The sequence below is a fragment of the Oryzias latipes genome, chromosome 18 (assembly GCF_002234675.1).
Source record: "Oryzias latipes chromosome 18, ASM223467v1".
Classification (NCBI taxonomy): Eukaryota; Metazoa; Chordata; class Actinopteri; order Beloniformes; family Adrianichthyidae; genus Oryzias; species Oryzias latipes.
Window position 1 is genome coordinate 6,012,468 of NC_019876.2, and position 22,033 is coordinate 6,034,500.

A 22,033-nucleotide genomic window follows, 5' to 3' on the forward strand; every position below is an offset into this window, starting at 1 on the left:
CTGAAGCGAAGAAGAGCAGCTTTAAGTAGATATGTCGCCTTTGGTCATTTTGCTGTCACTCGTACCCATCAGGTCGCTGAATAAAAACCTTTTGCTGTGTAGTCCAACCAAACTTTTTGACCCATACTTCAATTTGATTGGCTTGAATTGTACAACCAAAGTGAACAGAACCCCAGCGATTCACATGTCGTCAAGCTGTCGTCATTGGAACTGAGACCAACTTTACACAGAGTTTTTCTACCCATCCCTAATTGTGTACATTGCGTACCTCTAGCTCTAGAAAATAAAACCCTATTCATGGAATTTTGACCGCTTGAAGCAAAGTTCCTCACTTTTGCTTAAATACATCCACAAAAAGTACAGACCAAACGTTTGGACACACCTTCCCATTCATTTAAATGGGAAGGTGTGTCTGTACTGTAATCTGATAGATTTAACCACGTCCAACATGTCCGAAATGGAAATCCACTGTGAAATGCTGTACCCTCTTCTGAAAAAAGAAAACAATTTTCCTGTAATTTAGTTGGCAGTAAAGATCTCTAAAAGGTTTAAAGCTCAGCTCATGTCTCCTCTTGACTATGACATCACCTACCGTTCTGCGATGCAAGGTCAAAACCACTTAGAAGACGGTAAAATATTTATGATATATTGAACACTTTTAATAGCTCTGCTTTCAAGCCAACTTTAGCTCTGGCGTTTTTACCGCACCAGGGCGGCGTCCTCCAGCCCACGGGGACTTTTTCCGTGGAAACGTCGGCCAACGTTGTCCTCTGCATCTTCCAGCACTGGAGGATGGGGGGCGGGGCAAGTCGGGAGTGGGAGGGGCGGAGATTTATCAGGCAGAAATGGAGTCATCAGATGGCGAGTCTGTGCCAGTTCAGGGCCGGTAAAATGATGAGGCAGCGAGAGATGCTCATCCTCTCCGGTTGAGAGGAAAACCGTCCAGAGTGTTTCTATCATACAAGCCAGACGAAATGACGGGGCGGCGTCTAGATGTTTGTGTACGACGTCAAAGCTGCGCCGTCAGCCTGTGATTAATCTACCACTGCGTGTCTAATTACGACCAGCGGCCCTCTGTTTCCCACTGAAGGCGACCCACGCCGAAAACCGCGCTCCCAATGCAAATTAAAGCCTGTAAATGTTTGCTTTTAACTCTCTCAGACACATTGTTTCCAATTTTGCGCTTCGGTGACTCGCAGCCTGAACATCCCCTCCTTAACACAGATTTCCGTTACTGTACGGCCAACAAAAGCGGTGACAGCTCCCACTCCCCTCTCCACGACGGCCTCCTCTCCACGGCGGTGGAGCTTACAGTCCATTGTTTTCTGCTGTTCCAGCTTCCACCATGAATGAAGGGTGTCTGCCGAAGCAGGCCAAACAACGAACAATCCATCCAAACAGGAAAAAATAGGCCACACTTGTTGAATTTCACGAAAAGTCTAAATGCTTTATTTTGTAGAGACACGGCTCAACAAAAGTCAAATCCAACGTTGGCTGAACTCTTGCCCCTTAGATATCCATCAACGCACATTTAACAACATTAAAGCGTTTATTTATTCGGCTTTTGCGATAATTAAGATCAAACTTAAGTCATATTTGCGTCTAAAATGAAGTCAACACCTTCTTGTTGCACATTCTGAGAATCAGTTGTTGCCTTTAGATTTAGATTTTATTGAATGTTTCATTCATAGAAAACAATAATGTTCTTAAAAATAATGTCAAGATTAAATTTAAACCATCAAAAAATTTAAATAAACGTGTTAAACATCACTGTTGCTAAATGCATGCAGGTACAAAAATGTTACGATTAATGTCAGTTAGGTATAGGTCAAAAGTAAAAGAGATTATATTGATATATTTTTTCCATAAATAAATAATTCTTATATTCTTTTTAAAAGTATTTAGGGTAAAACTTTTGTTAATTTTATTGTAAACATAATAAAAAAACAACAAAAAGCAGTAGAAAAAAAACGTGTCATACAAATATAGATTCTACTTCAGACCTATCAAATCAGAGTAATGTGAAAATTTAAACAAACAAAAAAAAGGTTTACTTTCACATTTCAGTTTATGTCTAACTTTAATGAGAAAAGTCAAATATGCCCTTTGACTAAAACCATTATCATTTATATACTTATGTATTTTTAATTACTTAAATAAATAAAATAACGTTTTCATTCGTTTGACTAAATTTACATAAGCTTTTAAAGAAATAAACAAAGTTTAAATAAAATGGAATTCAAATTTTTGATAGTTACAATAAATAACTTATTTATTATAAATGTAATTGTATACAGATGTCCCTAAAAGATTTGTATACATATTGGTCGTTTCATTTTGTGTTGATGTTTGACATAGTGTTATGGTGTTTAAACCTATAAATAATGCTTTTTTTGTTTTTTAATTTGGTACGTTTTGTCTTCCGTACCTTCAGCACATAGCAGATCTTTCCCTTTTCAGGATGAACCGTAGAGGTCCTGTAGATTAAAACTATGGCAGCTGTTTGTAACTAACAGGAGATTATATGGATAAAGAATCATTTTTTCTGCGGGCTCTCTGTTTCGTAAAAAACAAAACTCCCATACCGCCTTCATTTGAAGACTAATGAAACTACAACAGATCATTAAGTACATAGTGATGCATGCAGGACAATGAACTGAAAAGATATTTTTGCAGATGTAGTTTTTCTTTGACTCTACACCCACAATGCACATAAAAGCATTAATATCACCCCACACATGTAAGAAAATATCGGAATAATCAAATCTCTAAATCCCCAAACTATAAACTTCTTTGTTTTCTTTTTCTTAATGTATTAAAAAAAACTGAAGCTGAATTTCCTCCCTGCTCCCTAACTACTAAAAAAAAAAATCGATATAATGTGGGACTATCTACATTTCAAAAGAATTTCGGACAGTACGCTCACTACTTTTCTTTTTAAACCGCTAAGAAAAAAATACATAAAACCTTAAAAAAATGTATTTTACGAAGACTACTTAGATGGTTTATGAAAACCATCGTTCAAATGCAACGCACTATATTCGCCCATCTAGTGAGCATCACTTTGACAGAGAATTCTGGGAAATTTCTAGAATTGTAGATTCAAACGGCACTACTGGCGAACGTGCTATAATGCACAAAACAGTTAGTGGCGAATTACGACATACTTAATTTCAATAACTTCTAGTTAAAGACGATCTTGCATATCCTTTACCATCTTTTTATTTCCGTGCTTCATCACCGTCCTTCCTGTTAAAGGTGTTTACATATCTGGTGCGCTTCACGATGAGATGTGGTCGCGTCAAACCGTTGTGGTCTGTCTAAATTAGCCACCCTATCCGGTTTCTTCCTCCCTCCAGCTTAGTGTGTGATCTCTGCTCAGGCTTCTTTAACACACAAATACAGAGGGACAGAGGGAGAAAAATAACAAAAATGAAAGATTAACCGCAGCCAAAGCAACCGCTGACCTGCCTGCCGGCTTTTTCCTTTTCAGATCCCACACAGAGTCTGTCAGCTGGATAGCAAACGCACACATACATGCTTGCACTCACCTGGGACATCGCTTCCTGGCATTAATGTGGCATCTGCTGAGGTGAAGGAGCCTTTCCCTTCCATTCACCTGCTCCACTATGCTGTGGCCTCTCAAACACAGCAAACGCACTCCAATGGTTGTAGAATCAGCGAAAAGATCGGCTGTAGCGTCACACGTAACCTTTGACGGCTTCATCTGCAGACGTCCGGTGTTTATGAGCACAAGGCTTTTTTGGAACCTTAGGATCTGACGTGATGCTGAACCGTCAGTTGTCCTGACAGGCCAGCCGGGGAAACGGCGAGGAGGAGGTGGTAGGCAACTACTCAGGGGATTCTGCAGCCGTGTTGGCTGGTATTGGTGTTTGTGGTTGTGAGATTGTGCTCGGTAAGGTCTTGGGCAGAGCAGTGATGGATGCAATAGTGGGACTGTGATCCTGGAGCTGATTTAGTGAAGGCCTGAAATAGAGGAGGAAAGTCTTCGGCCAAAGGAAATCTTGACATTTGCTGGAGATGAGTCTATTACACACTCTGACTGACCATTACTGACTGTTTTCTCTCTCGGTTTCACATCAGACCTAAATATTTGTTCAGAGGTCAATTGAAAAGCTGAATATGAAAATGTCATTTTTAGCCTCATGTGACAGGAAACACATTTATTTTAATTAATGTTCCTGCTTTGACAAAGATATTTTACTTAAAGATTTACTTAAAGATATTTTACTTCCTGTATCCTGTGGCCTGGGGGCCGGACGCCGGGTTCGCTTATGCCTTTGGGCGTCGGGGGGGCCCCTGTAGGGGGGCAATCTCTGCGCCTGGCTGGGTGGGTGGGCGATCCCCTCCTCCCCCCCTCCCTCCCTTTCCAGCAGATCTGGTATAATTGTTACAGCTCAAAATAATAACTTATTGTATCCCCCACTTTCTCTCCTCTTCTCCTTTTACTCTCTTCCACCCCCCACCCCCCTCACATTCTTCCCCTCTCCCTCCCAACACACACTAAATGTAACAAATAAATAAAAAATAATACGACAAAAAGGGGTTTATACAAATCTACACCCTGGTTTCTCGAAGCTATATAACCTCTTTTTGTGATAGTAAAACCTGCCCAACACAAAAAGCCTTCAGCTCTAATCTGTTTGCTCAGCTGTTGGACAGAACAAGTTAAAAAGGAAGAAAAAAAAACGTAGTCACAACCACTCTTACGGGTGGATACTACCATCCTGTGGACAAACCTAAATATAAGAAAAAACTAAATATCAAAGTCGTTAAACGAAAATGTTCACGCATATTTTTTTTCCTGCAGACAAAATGTTATGGTGGACACATAGACAACACGAAACTGTAAGTAAGGGTAACGTAGGTGAGATACAGGCGAATTGTACAGATTTTATTTTTAATGCCCCCCAAATTCTACAAATCCCTGCGCCAGAAACGTATTAGAGCTTTTCATGTGATAGCTGCGGCAAAATCTCCAGCCTTGGTAACGTACTTCCAAGAACCACTGTCTAATGACAAGTCTATGTACGTAGATGAAACTTCAGGCATCGCTACTCACATTTAAGACCGTTTTCAGGTTTTTACGTAAAAAAAACGCAGTGCCATTGAACGCCCACTTAAAGTTGAACCAGGTCAAACTTTGACCAATCCAGGACTTGGATTTAGTAGGGATGTATGGATAGGGTCCTATTGATTCACAGAAGTCCCATATCAAAGGAGAAACTAAAAATTGTGGTCTGTGTCCGTCTGAATTCGTATTGGAATAGAGTGTCCCGATAAGGGGCCAGTATTACTATCGACTAGATTGTGGCATGAGGACACCGTACCACAGCGTCACCCATACGTCATTAATGCATGCAACCTCCAATAGCCTGACGAGCGCTTGCCACACGAATGACAATCCTACATTCTATTCTAATGACATCCGTTGAGGGAAACTACGAGACACTTAAAAAAGTGATTCTTCAAACAACATTAATGAAATCTGATTCCACTCACTCCTTCATACTTAATGTTCTATAGCCAAGGGCACATCTGTCCCATCGATCACTTATGTCAAAACGTGTTCAACAAAATACGCTTAAAGAAAAAGCTTAGAAAAACAGGAATGGGTAGACTGTGTCCAAATCTTTTTTTTGGTTAAGGACAAAAATATTCCCTTTTTTCTTTGTTCCAGGCATCAAATTTTAATGAAACACAAAACATTTTGAAAATCTTGCTTTAATCACATAAATTGTAGATTTATTTTGAGAACTGTCTTTCATTGAAGTAATCTGAATCAGAATAGTAAAACTGACAATTAATTTGTACAAATGAAACAGTTATTTTTCCTTAGCTTACACTGATTAAAAAGAAAAAAACAACTTGGTGGTTTAACTGAAGTGGATGCTATTGCTCTTTTTGTGAAAAAAAAAACCCAAGCTCTTTATGCATCACTCATGCTTCTCCCCATCTCTAATGGCGACATCATCAAAGCGTGGATTATTCTGAAGTTCAGATCTATAAAATAAAGCATGAGTAATAATTTGTGAACCAGCATCTCTGGTGAGACTTGTTGTCATTAATGAGGCAGATAATTGTTCACCCATAGACGAGAGCAACATCATAACAGAAAGACGTGTGAATCTGAAAGCAGTTCGGAATTATTTTGAGTAGATTTTATTCTTTTTTTTTTCAGTGATGACACAGACAGATTTTCTTATTTCCTTTCTCTTTACAGCCTTTAGAGATTTACTTTCCACCATGCAGACGTCTAAAGTAGATAACTCAATAGTAGCCCCGTCGTTTGTTAAAATAACTATTAGGATGACCGGCGTCAAAAGAAATCAGCGATTGTTGGAGATGGTCAGTTATTTTGGTTTGCCAATGCAATTTTGATGTGTAAACTGAGTTAATTTGGCTGTAAAATATGGGATGGTACCGTGTTTATGGCTATAAAATGGAGCCAATAACACTTGAAGAACATTTTAGGGGTTAATTAAATCAGCACAGCATTATAGTATGATGAAAGCAGAGCAAATCAGGTTTTAGACCCCGTCGTAGCACAGAAACTGCTCTTATCAAGGTAACTAACGACATCCGCCTAAACACTGATGCTGGCAGAGTCACTGTCTTAATCCTGCTAGACCTGAGCGCGGCTTTTGACACTGTTGTTAATGGGATCCTTTTGCACAGACTCCAAGAGTGGGTTGGAATTTCTGGCTCTGCCCTTAGTTGGTTCAAGTCCTATCTAGAAGACAGGAAATATTTTGTTGAAATTGGGAGTTGTGTCTCAGACTGCATGGCCTTGAACTGTGGTGTGCCCCAGGGATCAATCCTGGGACCCCTTTTGTTCAACCTCTACATGCTGCCACTAGGGCAGTTAATTTGCTGTAATAACACATCTTATCACAACTATGCAGACGATACTCAGATCTAAGTGTCACTGACTGCAGGTGAATATGGGCCAGTAGATTCACTCAGTTGTTGCCTCCAACAGATCAGTGCTTGGATGCGAGACAACTTTTTCCAGCTAAACTCAGATAAGACAGAAGTCATTGTCTTTGGTCCACAGAAACAAAGAGAAAGTGTCAGCAGCTACCTTCGCTCTCTGTCTCTAAAACCTTCAAATCAAGTCAGAAACCTAGGGGTAATCATGGACTCTGACCTGAACTTCAACAGCCATATCAAGTCAGTAACATCAGCAGCATTTTACCAGACAGGATGGTGATGGGTAAACGGTGTCCATTTAGAAGTAAAATGCAGTCCGAAACCACAGTGACCACCACAAATTGTAGACAACAAGCCCAGAAGAATATTTAATGAAAAATGGAACGATTAGTACAGCAGTACAGTATTACTAAAGCGGTTACAGTATTATAGCATGCACAACACGGTACGGTTGACGTCTTGCCATTGATGCTATCAACACTAGCCTGCAACAGCCTTAATTTCTCATAAAAGTGCTCATTAGGCTGAAAAGTTTCAATGTGAGATGGAATACGACACAATAAAGTACATTACTGTACATCTTCCAGTACTAGCCCAGGCTTTGGTTCTAAAAGATTATTTGAATTAGGAGACCAACTGCTATTGGAGAAATGCGTGTGTTTGACTTGACATCTTCATCATTTGATCGTGGATGATAGGAAGGCCACTACTAGAAGAAACATGGTAACCAGTTCCCGACATCCTGTGATTTATGACTGTTTATGATGCACCTTTTTCAAAAAAACAAATACAAATGATCTCATTGTGAGGATTTCTAACACAGAACAGTGGATTTGTTTTGAACTTTGATTTCCTCCTCTGAGTTTCCTGAATTCTCTATTGGTGTCGGTAAAAAGCTAAATTAGGGGTCAACTTTAAGCTACGCAGAAGAAATGAGGACTTCTATTACTTATAGCATTTGTTCATCTTCAGGGACATCGCTTCCATAATCTGTAGGGTTCAGTTTGACATCTGCCCAGCCTTTGCAGCCATAACCGCTTCTACTTCCATGGGAAGGCTTTCCATAGGTATAAGACTATTTTTAGGGGAACATTTGACCATCTTTGTACACTTCAATTCGATGATTTGGATGGATGAGCTATTATGTTTTTGCAATATAGTGTATTCTATTGACTCTGGTGGTCCCAGATAAAGTTGCAGTGAGCTACCGTTTTTTTTGAAATCCCAACATTTTCCTCCTTTAGGAGTGTGAACACGCTTGGTTGTGGCAGACTGTAATGCCATGGGTAAAACTTTGAAAGGTCTTTTTATGGACCTCTTTGTGCTCAGATTTATTGACACAGTTGCAGTAATAGTATCTGTACTACGGCAGTAAAGAGGCCAACCATCGAAAATAGATTTTCTCATTTTTGTATTGCATTGTCCTCCTGGGATTAAAGCAGCTTCTTATTCAATTTATTAGATTAGAAAGAAAAGGTGCAGGATGAAGGGACGTGTAACGATTTCTATATTTTCTTCTTTTTTCTATTTCAGTACCCCATTTTTGCACGCTCCAAAAAACAGGAGGTGGAGGAAAACATTCTAAACTCTTTTTTTATTTTATTTCTGCATAGCTCTGTTTCTGTGCTGAGCTGGCGCCCCTTTCTTCTCTCTCTGCTTCATCAATCACTTAAGCTCTCCCACTGCTCACAGCAAAGCTGGACCAATTAGACCCTCTAATTGAGCCAGTTAGCAATTAAACACTCAGATGCACCCTGAAATTCAGGAGGTCCTTCCAGGAAGCCTCATATCTGCCAGTATCTTGGCTTTTTACCAGAGATTCTGTCTTCTGTGAGTCTCTAGTGCCTTTCATGCCCCCTCAGAATTGAGGTGGGCTTTAGAACACTAGCAGTCCGGTTGACATCCTCCATAAGCCTTTGAAAGGAGGACTATTAATGTCATCTCCAAGACCCTTCAGGCTCGACATTACTTTTATTCAAGGATGCTGAAAGGTCTCTGCTGACGTGGGGGAACATTTTTCATTAACAGAACTTGTTTCCTCGACATCAACAGTCTCACCTTTCATCTCCCGTTGGTCTCTTACCATCCGCGCTTCTTTTCTTCCTCAACATTTTCATCTCTGCCTCTCAATCTCGCAGTCTCTTTCATGTGTGAATGTGAGTGAAGGGCTCGGCTCGGCGCGCTCTCCAAAGCACGGCCGGCCCCGAGAATCTCAGCGGTTTAATTACAGCATGCATTGTGCTGCTCACATCCCTGAGAGCATATAGACTTTCAGATGTATGTGGACATCATGACAGATAAAGAAAATGAGAAGCGAGCACCAACCTGCCTCTGAGTGCCCTACTGCAAAAGCCCACCGCAAACACACACACTAGTCCACAGATGTACAAGATCCCTTTCTGCTTTTTATGACACTTCTCTTCAGAAATGTCCTTTCCTAAAGTGCTTTTTGTGATATAGCATAAAATATCTCATTGTTTTATTTCAATAAAAAGTTATAAAATTAACTTTGGTGTCCATCAAGGTTCAATCTCAGGTCCTTTACTTTCCCCCTTAAGGTAAATTGCTTTTATTAATATTTTTAAGTGGCTAAATGTGTCCAATAGTTGGCAGAAAAGGCACAGACAGTCATGGTATCAGACACATGTGTGTGATAACGCATGACCTCAGACAGGCCACACAACTCTACAGAAGGACTTCCTAAGTATGTCTGCTGTCCTGCTTATGAGGGGTTTTAAAAGTATTCTTTCTATTGACCTTGCAGAGGGAGAGCGGTCAACCTTTGTTTGGGATATCGCAGGTTCGGCCCCCAACTTGCCCGCCCTTGTTTTGAAGTGTCCTTGGGCAAAACACTGAACACCAGCGTTAGGCAGCGGATCTGGTGTGAATGTGTGTGCATGGGTGAATGGGACTTTGACTGTAAAGTGCTTTGGGCCTTCAAGGAATGTAGAAAAGGAACCGCTGTATGAGTGTACACCATATACCATTAACCAGGGATGCCACAATTCTCGCTTTAAAGCCAAACTGTACGTTACACCATTGAACCAAATAATGGGGAAAGCGAATCGTTGCATCCCTACTGCATACTGGTATGTTTACATTGAAAGAGTAAAGCATGTATTGAGCTTAATTTAAGGAGGCATTATTTTTGGTTTTATTGCATTTCACCAGGCTTAGTATCAGCCAACTGAACGTTTTTTTCATTATTTGCTTGTTGTTATTCTGAATTGTAACTTTTTTTTAATTGTTGTTTTGTAATGCACAAATCATATATCAAGCTGAAACACAACCATGGCACACAAATGTAAGTTTGAACAGAATTGATAGGAAAGTGAATCGTTTTATTTTAACCATTTACCATGATTTGCATAAACTTCCATTTTAGTATTTTAACAAAGCGGGCTGAACGGTGGGGCAGTGGTTAGCGCTCTTGCCTCACAGCAAAAAGGCCTCCGGTTCAAGTCCCGGCTGGGGGATGTGAAAAACTACATCGACGGGGGGCCTTTCTGTGTGGAGTTTGCATGTTCTCCCCGTGCATGCGTGGGTTCTCTCTGGGATCTCCGGCTTCCCCCCACCGTCCAAAAACATGCTTCATAGGACGACGCTGAAGTTGGCTTCCGATTCACAGCTTCCGATTCGCGAGGGCACTAAAGAAACATTCCGCTGCAGTTTTCGCATTAAGATCACCCAAAACCGTGTCCTGTTCAAAAACCGCTGGACCTGGACTGCTCAAACCTGGATTAAATTATGCATTAGATACTAAAGAACACATTAAATACAGTTTCTGATTTGTGAAACCTTCCTCTGATTTGTGAAAATGTGAAATAGGTTGATTTTTATCCCTTTTTACACACTTAGTCCAATTCAGACCAGGTCCTGTTCCAAAACCGCAGGACCTGGACTGCTCAAACCTGGATTAAATTATGAATTAGATACTAAAGAATACATTAAATACAGTTTCTGATTTGTGAAACCTTCCTCTGATTTGTGAAAATGTGAAATAGATTGATTTTTACAGCATTTTACGCCCAGAGTCCACCTTAGACTAGGTCCTGTTCAAAAACCGCTGGACATGGACTGCTCAAACCTGGATTAAATTATAATTAAGATAGTAAAGAACACATTAAACACAGTTTCTGATTTGTGAAACCTTCCTCTGATTTGTGAAAATGTGAAATAGGTTGATTTTTATAGCATTTTACGCACTGTGTCTCAAAATCTCAACATACAAAAGAAACTGGGAAACAGATGTCAGATTGGACACATAGTTATGGTCATGGTTAGCATGTACCCATGACTTAAGTTTTGTTTTTTTGTTCAATATTTCTTGGTTTGTTTTCTGATTTACTTTAAAGTTCCTGTTATGGTGTTTTCCTTAAAGTTGTCCTTCCCTTGTCCCCATTATCCTTAAATTGCATAAAATTCGATGAAATGATACTATTTCCCACAGCGGTGTTTAAACAGGACCCGGCCTGAAGTGGACTTAGTGCGTAAAATGCGATTAAAAATCAACCTCTTTCACATTTTCACAAATCAGAGGAAGGTTTCACAAATCAGAAACAGCATTTATTGTGTTCTTTACTATCTAAATTATTATTTAATCCAGGTTTGAGCAGTCCAGGTCCTGCGGTTTTGGAACAGGACCTGGTCTAAGGTGGACTCAGTGCGTAAAATGCGATAAACATCAATCTATTTCACATTTTCACAAATCAGAGGAAGGTTTCACAAATCAGAAACTGGGTTTACGTGTTCTTTACCATCTAAATTATTATTTAATCCAGGTTTGAGCAGTCCAGGTCCTGCGGTTTTTGAACAGGACCTGGTCTGAAGTGGACTCAGTGCGTAAAATGCGATAAAAATCAATCCATTTGACATTTTCACAAATCAGAGGAAGGTTTCACAAATCAGAAACTGTGTTTAATGTATTCTTTAGTATCTAATGTATAATTTAATCCAGGTTTGAGCAGTCCAGGTCCAGCGGTTTTTGAACAGGACCTAGTCTAAGGTGGACTCTGGGCGTAAAATGCTGTAAAAATCAATCTATTTCACATTTTCACAAATCAGAGGAAGGTTTCACAAATCAGAAACTGTATTTAATGTATTCTTTAGTATCTAATGCATAATTTAATCCAGGTTTGAACAGTCCAGGTCCTGCGGTTTTGGAACAGGACCTAGTCTGAAGTGGACTCAGTGCGTAAAATGCGATAAAAAATCAACCTATTTCACATTTTCACAAATCAGAGGAAGGTTTCACAAATCAGAAACTGTGTTTAATGTGTTCTTTAGTATCTAATGTATAATTTAATCCAGGTTTGAGCAGTCCAGGTCCAGCGGTTTTTGAACAGGACCTGGTTTTAGGGTGGTCTTAGTGCGAAAACTGCAGCGGAATGTTTCTTTAGTGCCCTCGCGAATCGGAAGCTGTGAATCGGAAGCTAACTTCAGGGTCGTCTTCATAGGTTAATTGGCAACTATAAGTTGTCCCTAGGTGTGAGTGTGAGAGTGAATGGGTGTGTGTTTGCGGACATTCTACCCTGCGACAGACTGGCGACCTGTCCAGGGTGTCTCTTGCCTTCGCCCACAAGTGGCCGGGATAGGCTCCAGCAGCCCCGTGACACCGAAAGGGAAAAAGCGGTTAAGAAAAAATGAATATTTTAACAAAGCTATTTGGGACATTTATGCAATACCACTTAGTCGGATTCCACCAATTTATTGTGACGAATTGATAAACCCACAGCATTGACTCAGATCATTTAGAACTCTGATAATACTAATTTTACGGTATGTTTGCAGGGTTCATTTAAACCTCTGTGATTATTTCAAGATCATTTTCTTGGTTATACCTTGTATTTCTTCGAATTTTATGTCTTTTGTCTAATCCTCAGGTCTTTTTGTGGTGGGTTGAGTTAAAATAGGAATGTAAAAATTAATTCATAGGATAAAGTCTGCATTTGGCACCACCGATACTCTTAAAACAGCAGTGGAGTGAGCCTGAAGACTCTCATGGTGTCACAACTACTGTACCAGAAAGTGCAGATGAGCTTGAAGCAGTGAAGCTCTTCAGTTTCTGATGGAAACGGGCAATTAACACATGCAGATTGTGTTGTTCTGTGTACAGTACATAACAAGAGCCAACAATATCACAGCTGTATTATCACCCCCATGATTCATTCATGTATTGATCCCGTTACACGAGGCTTTGCACATTTCCGCATTAGATTACACGAATGAGTGCACCACACGTTGGCTCTCTTTCATGTGTGGGTCGGTCCTGGCTTACAGAGCACATGTCTGCGTCCTTCTCTTCTGCTTTCAGCTAGAAAACGTCCCGGCCCGTTGTAAGCTGCTTATAGGCGCACATTATTGACCTCTGACCTTGATGGGTAGTGAAAGGCTCACCCTAATCTCCGTCCTCTCCTCTCCTGGCCCTCTGGCTACTGTACATCATCTCCCAAAGCCTGCAGGACATGAACAACCGTAAATGTCGAGGAATCAGTGGTGGCATTATTAGATCAGGCCAGGGGAAGTGGCTTGACTGCATCCGCTGGACTGCATTAGCTTTAGGCAGAGATTTGAACCACATAGGAATAAGCTGACATGTTAAACACAGATGACTAGGAAGGATTGGATGCCTGTTTTTCATACAGTTCACGTCAGGACAGGTGGAACATGTTCAATCTAGCGTTCCCAGGCATAATGCAGTAGATATGTACCGTCAATATCAATTATTTGAGGATTGTACCACAGTGCATGAAAACCAAATGTGCCTCAAACCTTTTCATGGTGATGTAATGGTGTGAAACAAATCAGTTGTTTCCTAAATTAACCCTGTTTGTTTGAGCCATTCCAAGATATATAACGTTCTTTTATTTCAGTGTTTCAACTTTTCTTTCTACAGTTGCTTGACGTCTAAGCTAAAAATTATGTATCAGAGTTCATTAGAGTTTCATTAATCCTCTTCTTCTCTTCTCCTCTTCCTCCCTGTTTTGCTTCCTCCTTTCTCAGAGTTTACTGCTGATGCAGCACTCTTGGTCACGGAAGACGAAGCGGTATGGAACGCAACAGAACCATGGCTGACCAAACAGTTCAAAGAGCAGCTTCTCAGATATGCCACTGAATGATCACCCAACTCAAGGCCCCAACAATCCTGGATTACCACTCATCTCTAGGCTTTGGTCAATCCCACCTGGTTTTGTTGTATCAGAATAGCATGGTTTTCGCACCTTGCTTCTGTCTATAATCCTCGTTCGTCTTGGAAAATCAGAATAGCGATTCACGTTTGACTCCAGCCATGAACCCCTTACCTCTAACTCGGCAGGGTTTGTTATCAAGGACACACCACTTTAGACTCATGACAGACTGGTGCTTTATAAGTATCCTAGGCCTCAGCTTGATCTTCAGTCTGACCTCGTGTCAGAGGATGGATCCTTCCAAGCACCCAATTGTCAACACCAACTACGGCAAGATCAGAGGCATCAAGAAGGACTTGAACAATGAGATTCTCGGCCCAGTTGAACAATACCTGGGAGTTCCCTACGCCACAGCCCCCATCGGCGACCGCCGCTTCCAACCTCCTGAAGCACCGGGATCCTGGCAGGAGATCCGCAATGCCACCCAGTTTGCCCCTGTGTGCCCTCAGAACATACACGGGGTGCTTCCAGAGATCATGCTGCCAGTGTGGTTCACAGATAACCTGGATGTGGCGGCGGGATACATCCAGAACCAGAGTGAAGACTGCCTCTACCTCAATATCTACGTGCCAACAGAGGATGGTAAGTGAGCACTGGGGTCTGGTCGCGTGTTGACACAAAATATACAGGTTCTGTTCTTGACTTTCAAGTCCTACCTCAAATGTCTACATTTGTCAAGTTTTTATATTAACCCTTCAACACTGCAGTGTTGACATTCTTTTGACTACCGTAACTCTTCAAATGTTTACGCACTTCCGCAAAGGATTCTGAAGCTGAGAAAAACTCATTTGCGCTGCTGTGCAAAACTTTACAGTAGTGAAGTGTTTAAGTAATTGACGTAAAAACAGTAGGTTAGAATGCAAAGCCACCTTTCTCTTTGTCACAACCTGTTGGAATGATGTCAATTGCGTGAATGGTCGAAGAGTTACGGTAGTTTGAAAACCGTCCTATTTTGCTGTCACCGGTGACAGCTCAGGTGTTAAAGGGTTAATAACATATATGATTCATTTATAAGAGCAATTTTTGGATAATAGATAAAGGGGTTCAAGTTTCAAATCAACTCCCAAGTTTTTCCCTGTTTTCTTTTGGGACAACTTTTTTTTCACGTAACTCATGACTTCATCCTAAGTGCACATTGAAAATGTTTGCCTTAAGTTTTTGGCAAGAAAAACCAACATTCATGATAAGAAATAGCTGCAAATCAGCAACAATCATGGACCAGCAGGACATTTTATCAATTGTTTGTTTTTACCCATGAAATGAGTTTGAAGGTGAATATGTTTTTGATTTCCTTGAACCCAATCTTATAGAGATTACTTTAAATGAGCTGAAATTTATGGATTGCATGGATAAAAGTGTGTTTTTTTTCTCCCTGAACATAACCCTAAAAGTGACCATGAATCTTTAAGGGACTCAAGGATTTCTGTCTGGATGACGCACATGTGGCATTTTTCTGACCAAAGATGTGATTTTATTTGAATGTGTATTTTTTAAAGCAACCAAAGGGTTTGACAAGTTTGTGCTTTAAAAAGTCAACCGCTTACCGCACACTGTTCAGGAGGGAGGGGCTTAGTGAACTGCCATTTTGGACTTTTTGTGTCATCAGTTTGTGCAACTATTTAAAATACTTTTGTATAACAAGGTTCTATGTTTTGATCTTTTGTTTAGACATTTTTTGGGGATAATAACATACGATGCCCCTTAAACTCTTTAACACCAGAGCTTTTGAAGCGTTCATGCAATTAATTCCAATGGATTCTGAAGCTGAGAAAAGAGCATTGCGCTATGAAGCAAAACTTTACAGTTGTAAAGTGATGATGCAATCACTATAGATCAGCTGATCCTGATGTAGACAAAAGCAGCTTTTCTCTGCCTCAGAATCAGTTAAAATTACGAAAATTGCATAAATGGTCAAAAAGATGCAGTAGTTTAGAGTATTTTTTCCACACTATATAGCATATTAAAACATTTTTTTTGTTGTTTTTTTTTTCCCAAAAAACAACACACCTCGTTATCCAGAGCACCTACTTTATGAATTCATTTTGGTTGTGCTTACTGCTGTTAAAGCAATTTTGACACAGGTTCCTGTCAAAACGGTTAGTTTGGTGTTATTGTGAATATGCTACTGTGGCTAACGTGTAGCATGTGGAACCTTTTTTTTCTTTTTTCTTTATTACATGTTACAATCTTGAGTTAGCCTAGTCACTGTAACATTTGTTTTGGCAATAGGCTATCAGTCTGTTTTTGTACATGTAAGTTTGAGAGTTACAGAAATTGAGAACATGCTTATGCTGCTAACGTCTGTAGCTTTGCTAACGTGTAGCGGTGTCTGTGTTGTTTTTTCTAAAGTTACTAACAAGGTCGGGAGTTAGGGTATTCACATTAACATTTGTTTTAGCAGTATTAATCTGTTTGTTACGTGTTAAAAACAAGGTTGTGAGTTGAGTGTATTGTAAATACGCTAATGTAGCTCACACTTCTAATGCTTCTAACATGGCTAAGCTGTAGCGGTGTCTGACTTACTTTTTCATTCATTACCAAAAGGGTTAGGAGTTAGTGTAGTCACGATAATGTTTCTTTTAGTAGTGTCAGTCTTTTTGTACATATTGCAAACAAGTTTTGGAGTAAACGCCTGTAATGCTTCTAACATGGCTAATGTGCAGCGGTGTCGGACGTACTCAAAATGTGTCGCTTGTTACAAACAAGTTCTAGAATTACTGTGACTGTAGTAAATTCCTGCTGACTGACAGATTTATCTCTGACTCTTTTGTCTCGCTTAATGCGCTTTATGGTTGAGCATGCCTTATAGATGACACAAGTATGAAATAAATAGACCATCCATTGTCGGTACCCGCTATAGTGCGAAAAAAAAACGCTATGTTGTTTTCTGTTCCTGGCAACATCACAGGTTTTTAAGGGTTACATTTTTGTAGAGAAGGCAAAAGACTTGAAGCGTTTGCAGGTGATCCATGAGAAAAAGGATTCAGAACTTTTATCTTTTTCGACTGTCATGAAGCTTTTTGTTTGATATCAGATCATAACGCGGGCTCTTCGGTCTGCCAAGGCTCAATTAGGTGCGAAAGCAATAGAGGAGACATTGTTCCGCCCCGTCGGCAGGTGCGGGATGAAGAGTAAAGACTCACGGCGCCCCTCTCCACCCCCAACTCGGGTATTGTCAGACGTGTTAGACATTTGTCGTCTCATTTCTCAGTGATTCACGCCACACAAAGCCGACACCTTTCAAAGAACCTCTCTGGCTAATTTCCTTGGAAGAAATAAAGTATATGTGTTTTCACCTTGAATTGACATTTTCAGGGTGAAGCACTTAAATGTTACTGTGCAGCATCACAGAGCTTGATTAAAGCAGAAAATACTCCTGTTATTTGAGATTATAAGTACACATGTTCAGATTTTCATCTGTTGTCTCTGCTAACAGATGGTTTTGTTGTTTGTAATCGTTTCTGTGCGCAATCCTAAAAACGCTGCAGCTTTAAACATTCAGCCAGTTATGGCGAAAATAAAAGTTATGATACTTTAAACAGGAAAGGCATGAAATGTCACAGGTTTGAGCTAAAAATCTGTTTTGGTTGATTGCATTTTGGCCAAATCCTCTTCTTCTAAAACACGTCTCCCGTTGGGAACGCCCATTTTTCAGCCATTTTGGAATTTTTGTCCAAATATTTTCTCCAGTCTTTTCTTGCTATTTTCACTAAATTAGGTTCATACTAAATCCAAATGTCATGCCTTTAACAATGAAGCACATTTTTTACACTTTTTTCAAGACTTGCGCTGTAGATTTTTGCGGATTTGTCCTTTTACTATTAAATTTGTCCTAATCTTAGCTGTTTTTGCCGCAAATTTGTGTCCCCCGCCTCTGTTTTTGCGCGCGGTGAATTCGCTGATGGTCGCTTGTCCAAAAATCTGTTTTTAAACTTGGCGCTCCTGACGTGTGTGGGAGGAGCTACTGTGAAAGGTGTTTCGCCTCTTTGCTACATGGAAGAATTGACTTTTTATCTAGCGTACAATACATTGAAGAGGCGGATGTTGTTTAGACTTTAGGTTTGGATTCATGACACCATTCAGAGACTCTCCCAGTGCGGTGAGCTTCACCACCTACTGCAGGATCTGCGTCTGAATGACGGACGCTGTCAGCGGTACTTCCGTCTCTCTGTGACTCTTTTTAGCGACTTGCTGTCCCGCATTAGTTCAAGGAAGGAAAAACAGAAGTAAGAATAAAAGAAGAAGAACTTTTTATCATTCTCTTGATAAAAGTAAGACAAATATCATAAAGTTCAGGAGGAAAGTGATCAGATTCTCCTCTCTTTTGGTTTTGGACCCAATGATGACATCATCAGAATGGCTCAAGCTTCTTGACTCCAGTTCCTGATTGGTTGACGCGTCGCAAATTTTTTGCCAAAGTTTAGATTTGTAAAAATATGTGCAACGTTGCGGTGTCTCCTGGCTGTGCCACGAAACCGCGCCAATTTGCCGCGCCTACGTTGCCAGGCCCAAGTTGCCACGCCCACGTTGCCGGGCCCACGTTGACACACCCACATTGTCGCGCCAACTTGTTGCGCCACGTTGTCGCTTTGAGGCTCTTGAGGGCCTAAACATTTTTAGGGGGGGAGACACCTTACCAGTTTCCAGCTGCTGTTTGCTCCTTATTGGCTTCATCTGCTGAAATGCTTAAAATAGTTTTAAAAGGTTAAAGAAAAGAAAGAAAAGTTAAATAATAAAGAAAATCCTGATGCTGCCACTGCAACGCAAACCTACCGTTCCATTTTGTCCTTTTTGGTGCATAACTCTGTTAAATGGTTACGTTTCATAATCACAATGCTGTAACAGCAGTAGTGCAATCAGCATTTTTGTGCATTTTAAGCAATCACTTCATTTTCTCACAGGAAAAGCTAATTATAGGCTAATGTAATGTACGTGCGGTGTTTGTTCAGGGAGGATTTCTCCCTCTTTTTCTGCACCGCCATCACTCACTGGGCTTTTATTTTTAGCCAGCTCCACACCCTGCCCTCACAGCTCTCGGTACATCTGTGTATCGGGCAGCACAGATGTTTTTTGTCTCCTGTTTTGGAGCAGAGGCATGTCAAAAACTGTAAATGTCAGACAGAGAAACGTAGCCTGTCCTTCCTTTCTGCAGGAAACGTCCCGCAGGTGTGAAGCGCTTTCAGACAGTGACCGTTCATCACGGCTGGGCGTCAGCGTTTCCGCCCGCCTCCTCAGCAGGATCAAAACGTCTTTGTTTGGGGAAGGCGTGCGCCTGCTTATTGTCAACACTGCAAATATTCCCCGCTTGTTTTATTACCTGTAACCTGTTTTTCCCTGGCTTGTCCTCCTACACTGCTTTTAAATATAATTACTGCATGTGCCGCTGAGAAGAGGCTGAGGGAACAGAGTTGGAAATTACCCGCCACCAAAAATGAGCACATTTTCTGTCATTACGACTCACCGCCAGCTTCCAGCTCCACTTGCCTCCGTTCATCCCCGGAGGAATCATCCTTGTATCTTTCTTTTTAGGGCAACCCTCCGACTGAATCCTTAAAAACCTTCCTCTAATTTTAAGTGGAATAATCCTGCAGTATTACTGCTTAATGCCGCCATCCATGCAAATGGAAGAAAACGGGCTTTGCTGACAGATCAATGAATTCGCCTACTTTTTTGGTCGCTTGTGACGTCTTTTTTTTTACTCTGTTGGGGTGCTTAAGTAGGAGAAACAAGCAAATGTTGTTTCTCTCATTAATTGTATTTAATTGACGCCACTCAGACATAATTACTTTTCTGAAATTTTAATAGTTTTGGATTAAATAAAAATCCTTTTGGTTCCGTATTGCAAATTTGGATTTGTTCTCTTTTATTAGAGTCAGGATCGCTTAGGGTGGGTTTTCATCACATTGGATTTGCTGTCGTGAGTCAGACACTTATGGAACTTTATTGTCAAATATTTCCAATTAATCCTCTTCAGCGTTTTTGAGTTGCAACGGAGAAACTTAACTCGGACATCTCTGCCTTTTAGCTTTCGTAATACGAGAAGTCTCTGTACGGGTAAAAAAACATCACATCATAAACCAAGAAAAACACCCTTTTTGCCTTCTTTTGAAAGGAAAAAATACAATTTCTAAAAGTGCAGGAGTAATGCCGTTAGCAGTGTGATTACGGCTTTTCTTGTGAAAGTTTTTGGTTTGGGGTTTGGCGGGCTTGTCCCAAATGGGGGTGATGGTGACGAGACAGAAAGTTCAGGTGAGTGCAGACATATAAACTCATGTGATGGTAAGAAAAAAAAATACATCAGGGCTCAAATATAACAGCAGAATCAGAGTTTAGCTTCAAACACAAGAGAGGTTTACGCCTTGGATGTCCAAGGAGAAGTTTGCTTCACTTCTGCTGCAATCACTGACTATATATGAGAACTGGACTGAATGACTCCTCCCCCACTGGCATTTCAAACAGGAAGTACCCTTGGGCTCGAAGAAGGCCAAAATCCCTCAGTGTTTTTTTTTAAATAAAAATAAGCTTTCTTTCTGTGCTACCTTTTTTTATAAATCATATTTTTGAGTTTTTGACATGCATGAAAGAGAATAAATGTAATCAAAACCTTACATTTTTGCATTTCTGAATATTTCTTCTTTTAAATCTGTGTCAAACAGTTTTAAAGATGCTCAGTTTGAATTAATGAGCCGTTGTGATGTCACAACGGCCCAGAAGCACATCCGCATTGCACAAAGCTCCCTGATTTGCCCCGCCCAGCGCGCACATCAGAGAAGACGGCACATTGCTTAATTTCCCGCTTGTAATTGAAATGCGTCCGGGGCTGGATTTTGTTGTTGGCCGCACGTATCTAAATTTAAAGTTAAATTGTAAGTTCCAAATGTGTTCTCTGCATTTGTGCTCTCGCTCTGACCTAGTTTAAAAGCTTGCTGCCCGCATTAACCAGAAAGAATAAAAATAAAACCAAGAATAAAGGCCTTTTTTTATTATTGCCTTGATGAAAATAAGAAAAATAACAAAGTTCTCCAGGCCTAAGTAGGCTTGCTCCTCATTGGGTCTCTGGCCGCCAGCTCGCCTCCGGGGAGCCGCCATAGTGATTCCGATCGCTCTATAGGGGTGTTCCTGCCTTCGCCCAACAGTAGCCGTCCCATGGAATATGGCTTTTTAAGACAGTAAGTTGCAGGATTTTGGTTCAAAACTTCATAATCATAATTAAAACACCACTAGGAATGTTTTTATTTAAAAAAAAGAAATTCATGCTAATCTTCATTTTTTTCTGTAGAGCAAGTTATCCAATCAGATGCCTCAATAAAAGCAGTTGGTGTCTGCTGGCCCACATGTCCAACGTTCCGTACATTTGACATTTTTCCTACAGACTGCTTTCAGGTTGGACTTCCAACAAGTGTCAATACAAAACACTGTCTCAGACCAGTCACTGCATACTGGTGACATCTGGATCTAACACAGCGGCATCTGCATGGGAAATCGTTTTCATTTCATTGGGGCCTGAAAGAAGCCATTTTCTATGGGTGACGACACACTCACTCACTCCAGTTCTTTTATACAGTCAATGGTTGCAACCACGCATGTCCAACACAACAGATTATCTGAATTGTTTTGGTTTTACAGCTACTGATCAGTTCAAAGTTTACAGTTCAACTCATTCAGTTCAACCTGATTTGTCAGTTTGATTTGCCTCACTTCATAAAACTCATCTAAACCATTAAAGTTGATGTCATGGCTACAGCTGTTCTGCTTTTGAGTCCTTTAACAACCAATTTTATCTGACAGTAAAATTTTTAAACTGCTTCGGTCTTTGTTCTAGAATTAAAAGAATTACTATCGATTATTTGTGTACCTTTTACTGTAAAGCAAACAAATGAAAAGAACATTTT

At 40.4% G+C, this 22,033-nt stretch overlaps 1 protein-coding gene across 2 annotated transcripts in view; it reads left to right on the forward strand.

Moving 5' to 3' along the window:
- Positions 1–22,033, forward strand: part of nlgn2 (neuroligin 2) — a 238,748-nt gene that overhangs the window by 72,095 nt on the left and 144,620 nt on the right. For both annotated transcript variants that reach the window (XM_011487310.3, XM_020711522.2), the window contains exon 2: positions 13,957–14,723. In XM_011487310.3, the coding sequence (XP_011485612.1) occupies positions 14,243–14,723 (481 nt within the window). In that variant the 5' untranslated portion in view covers positions 13,957–14,242. The remainder of the gene's footprint in view (positions 1–13,956; positions 14,724–22,033) is intronic.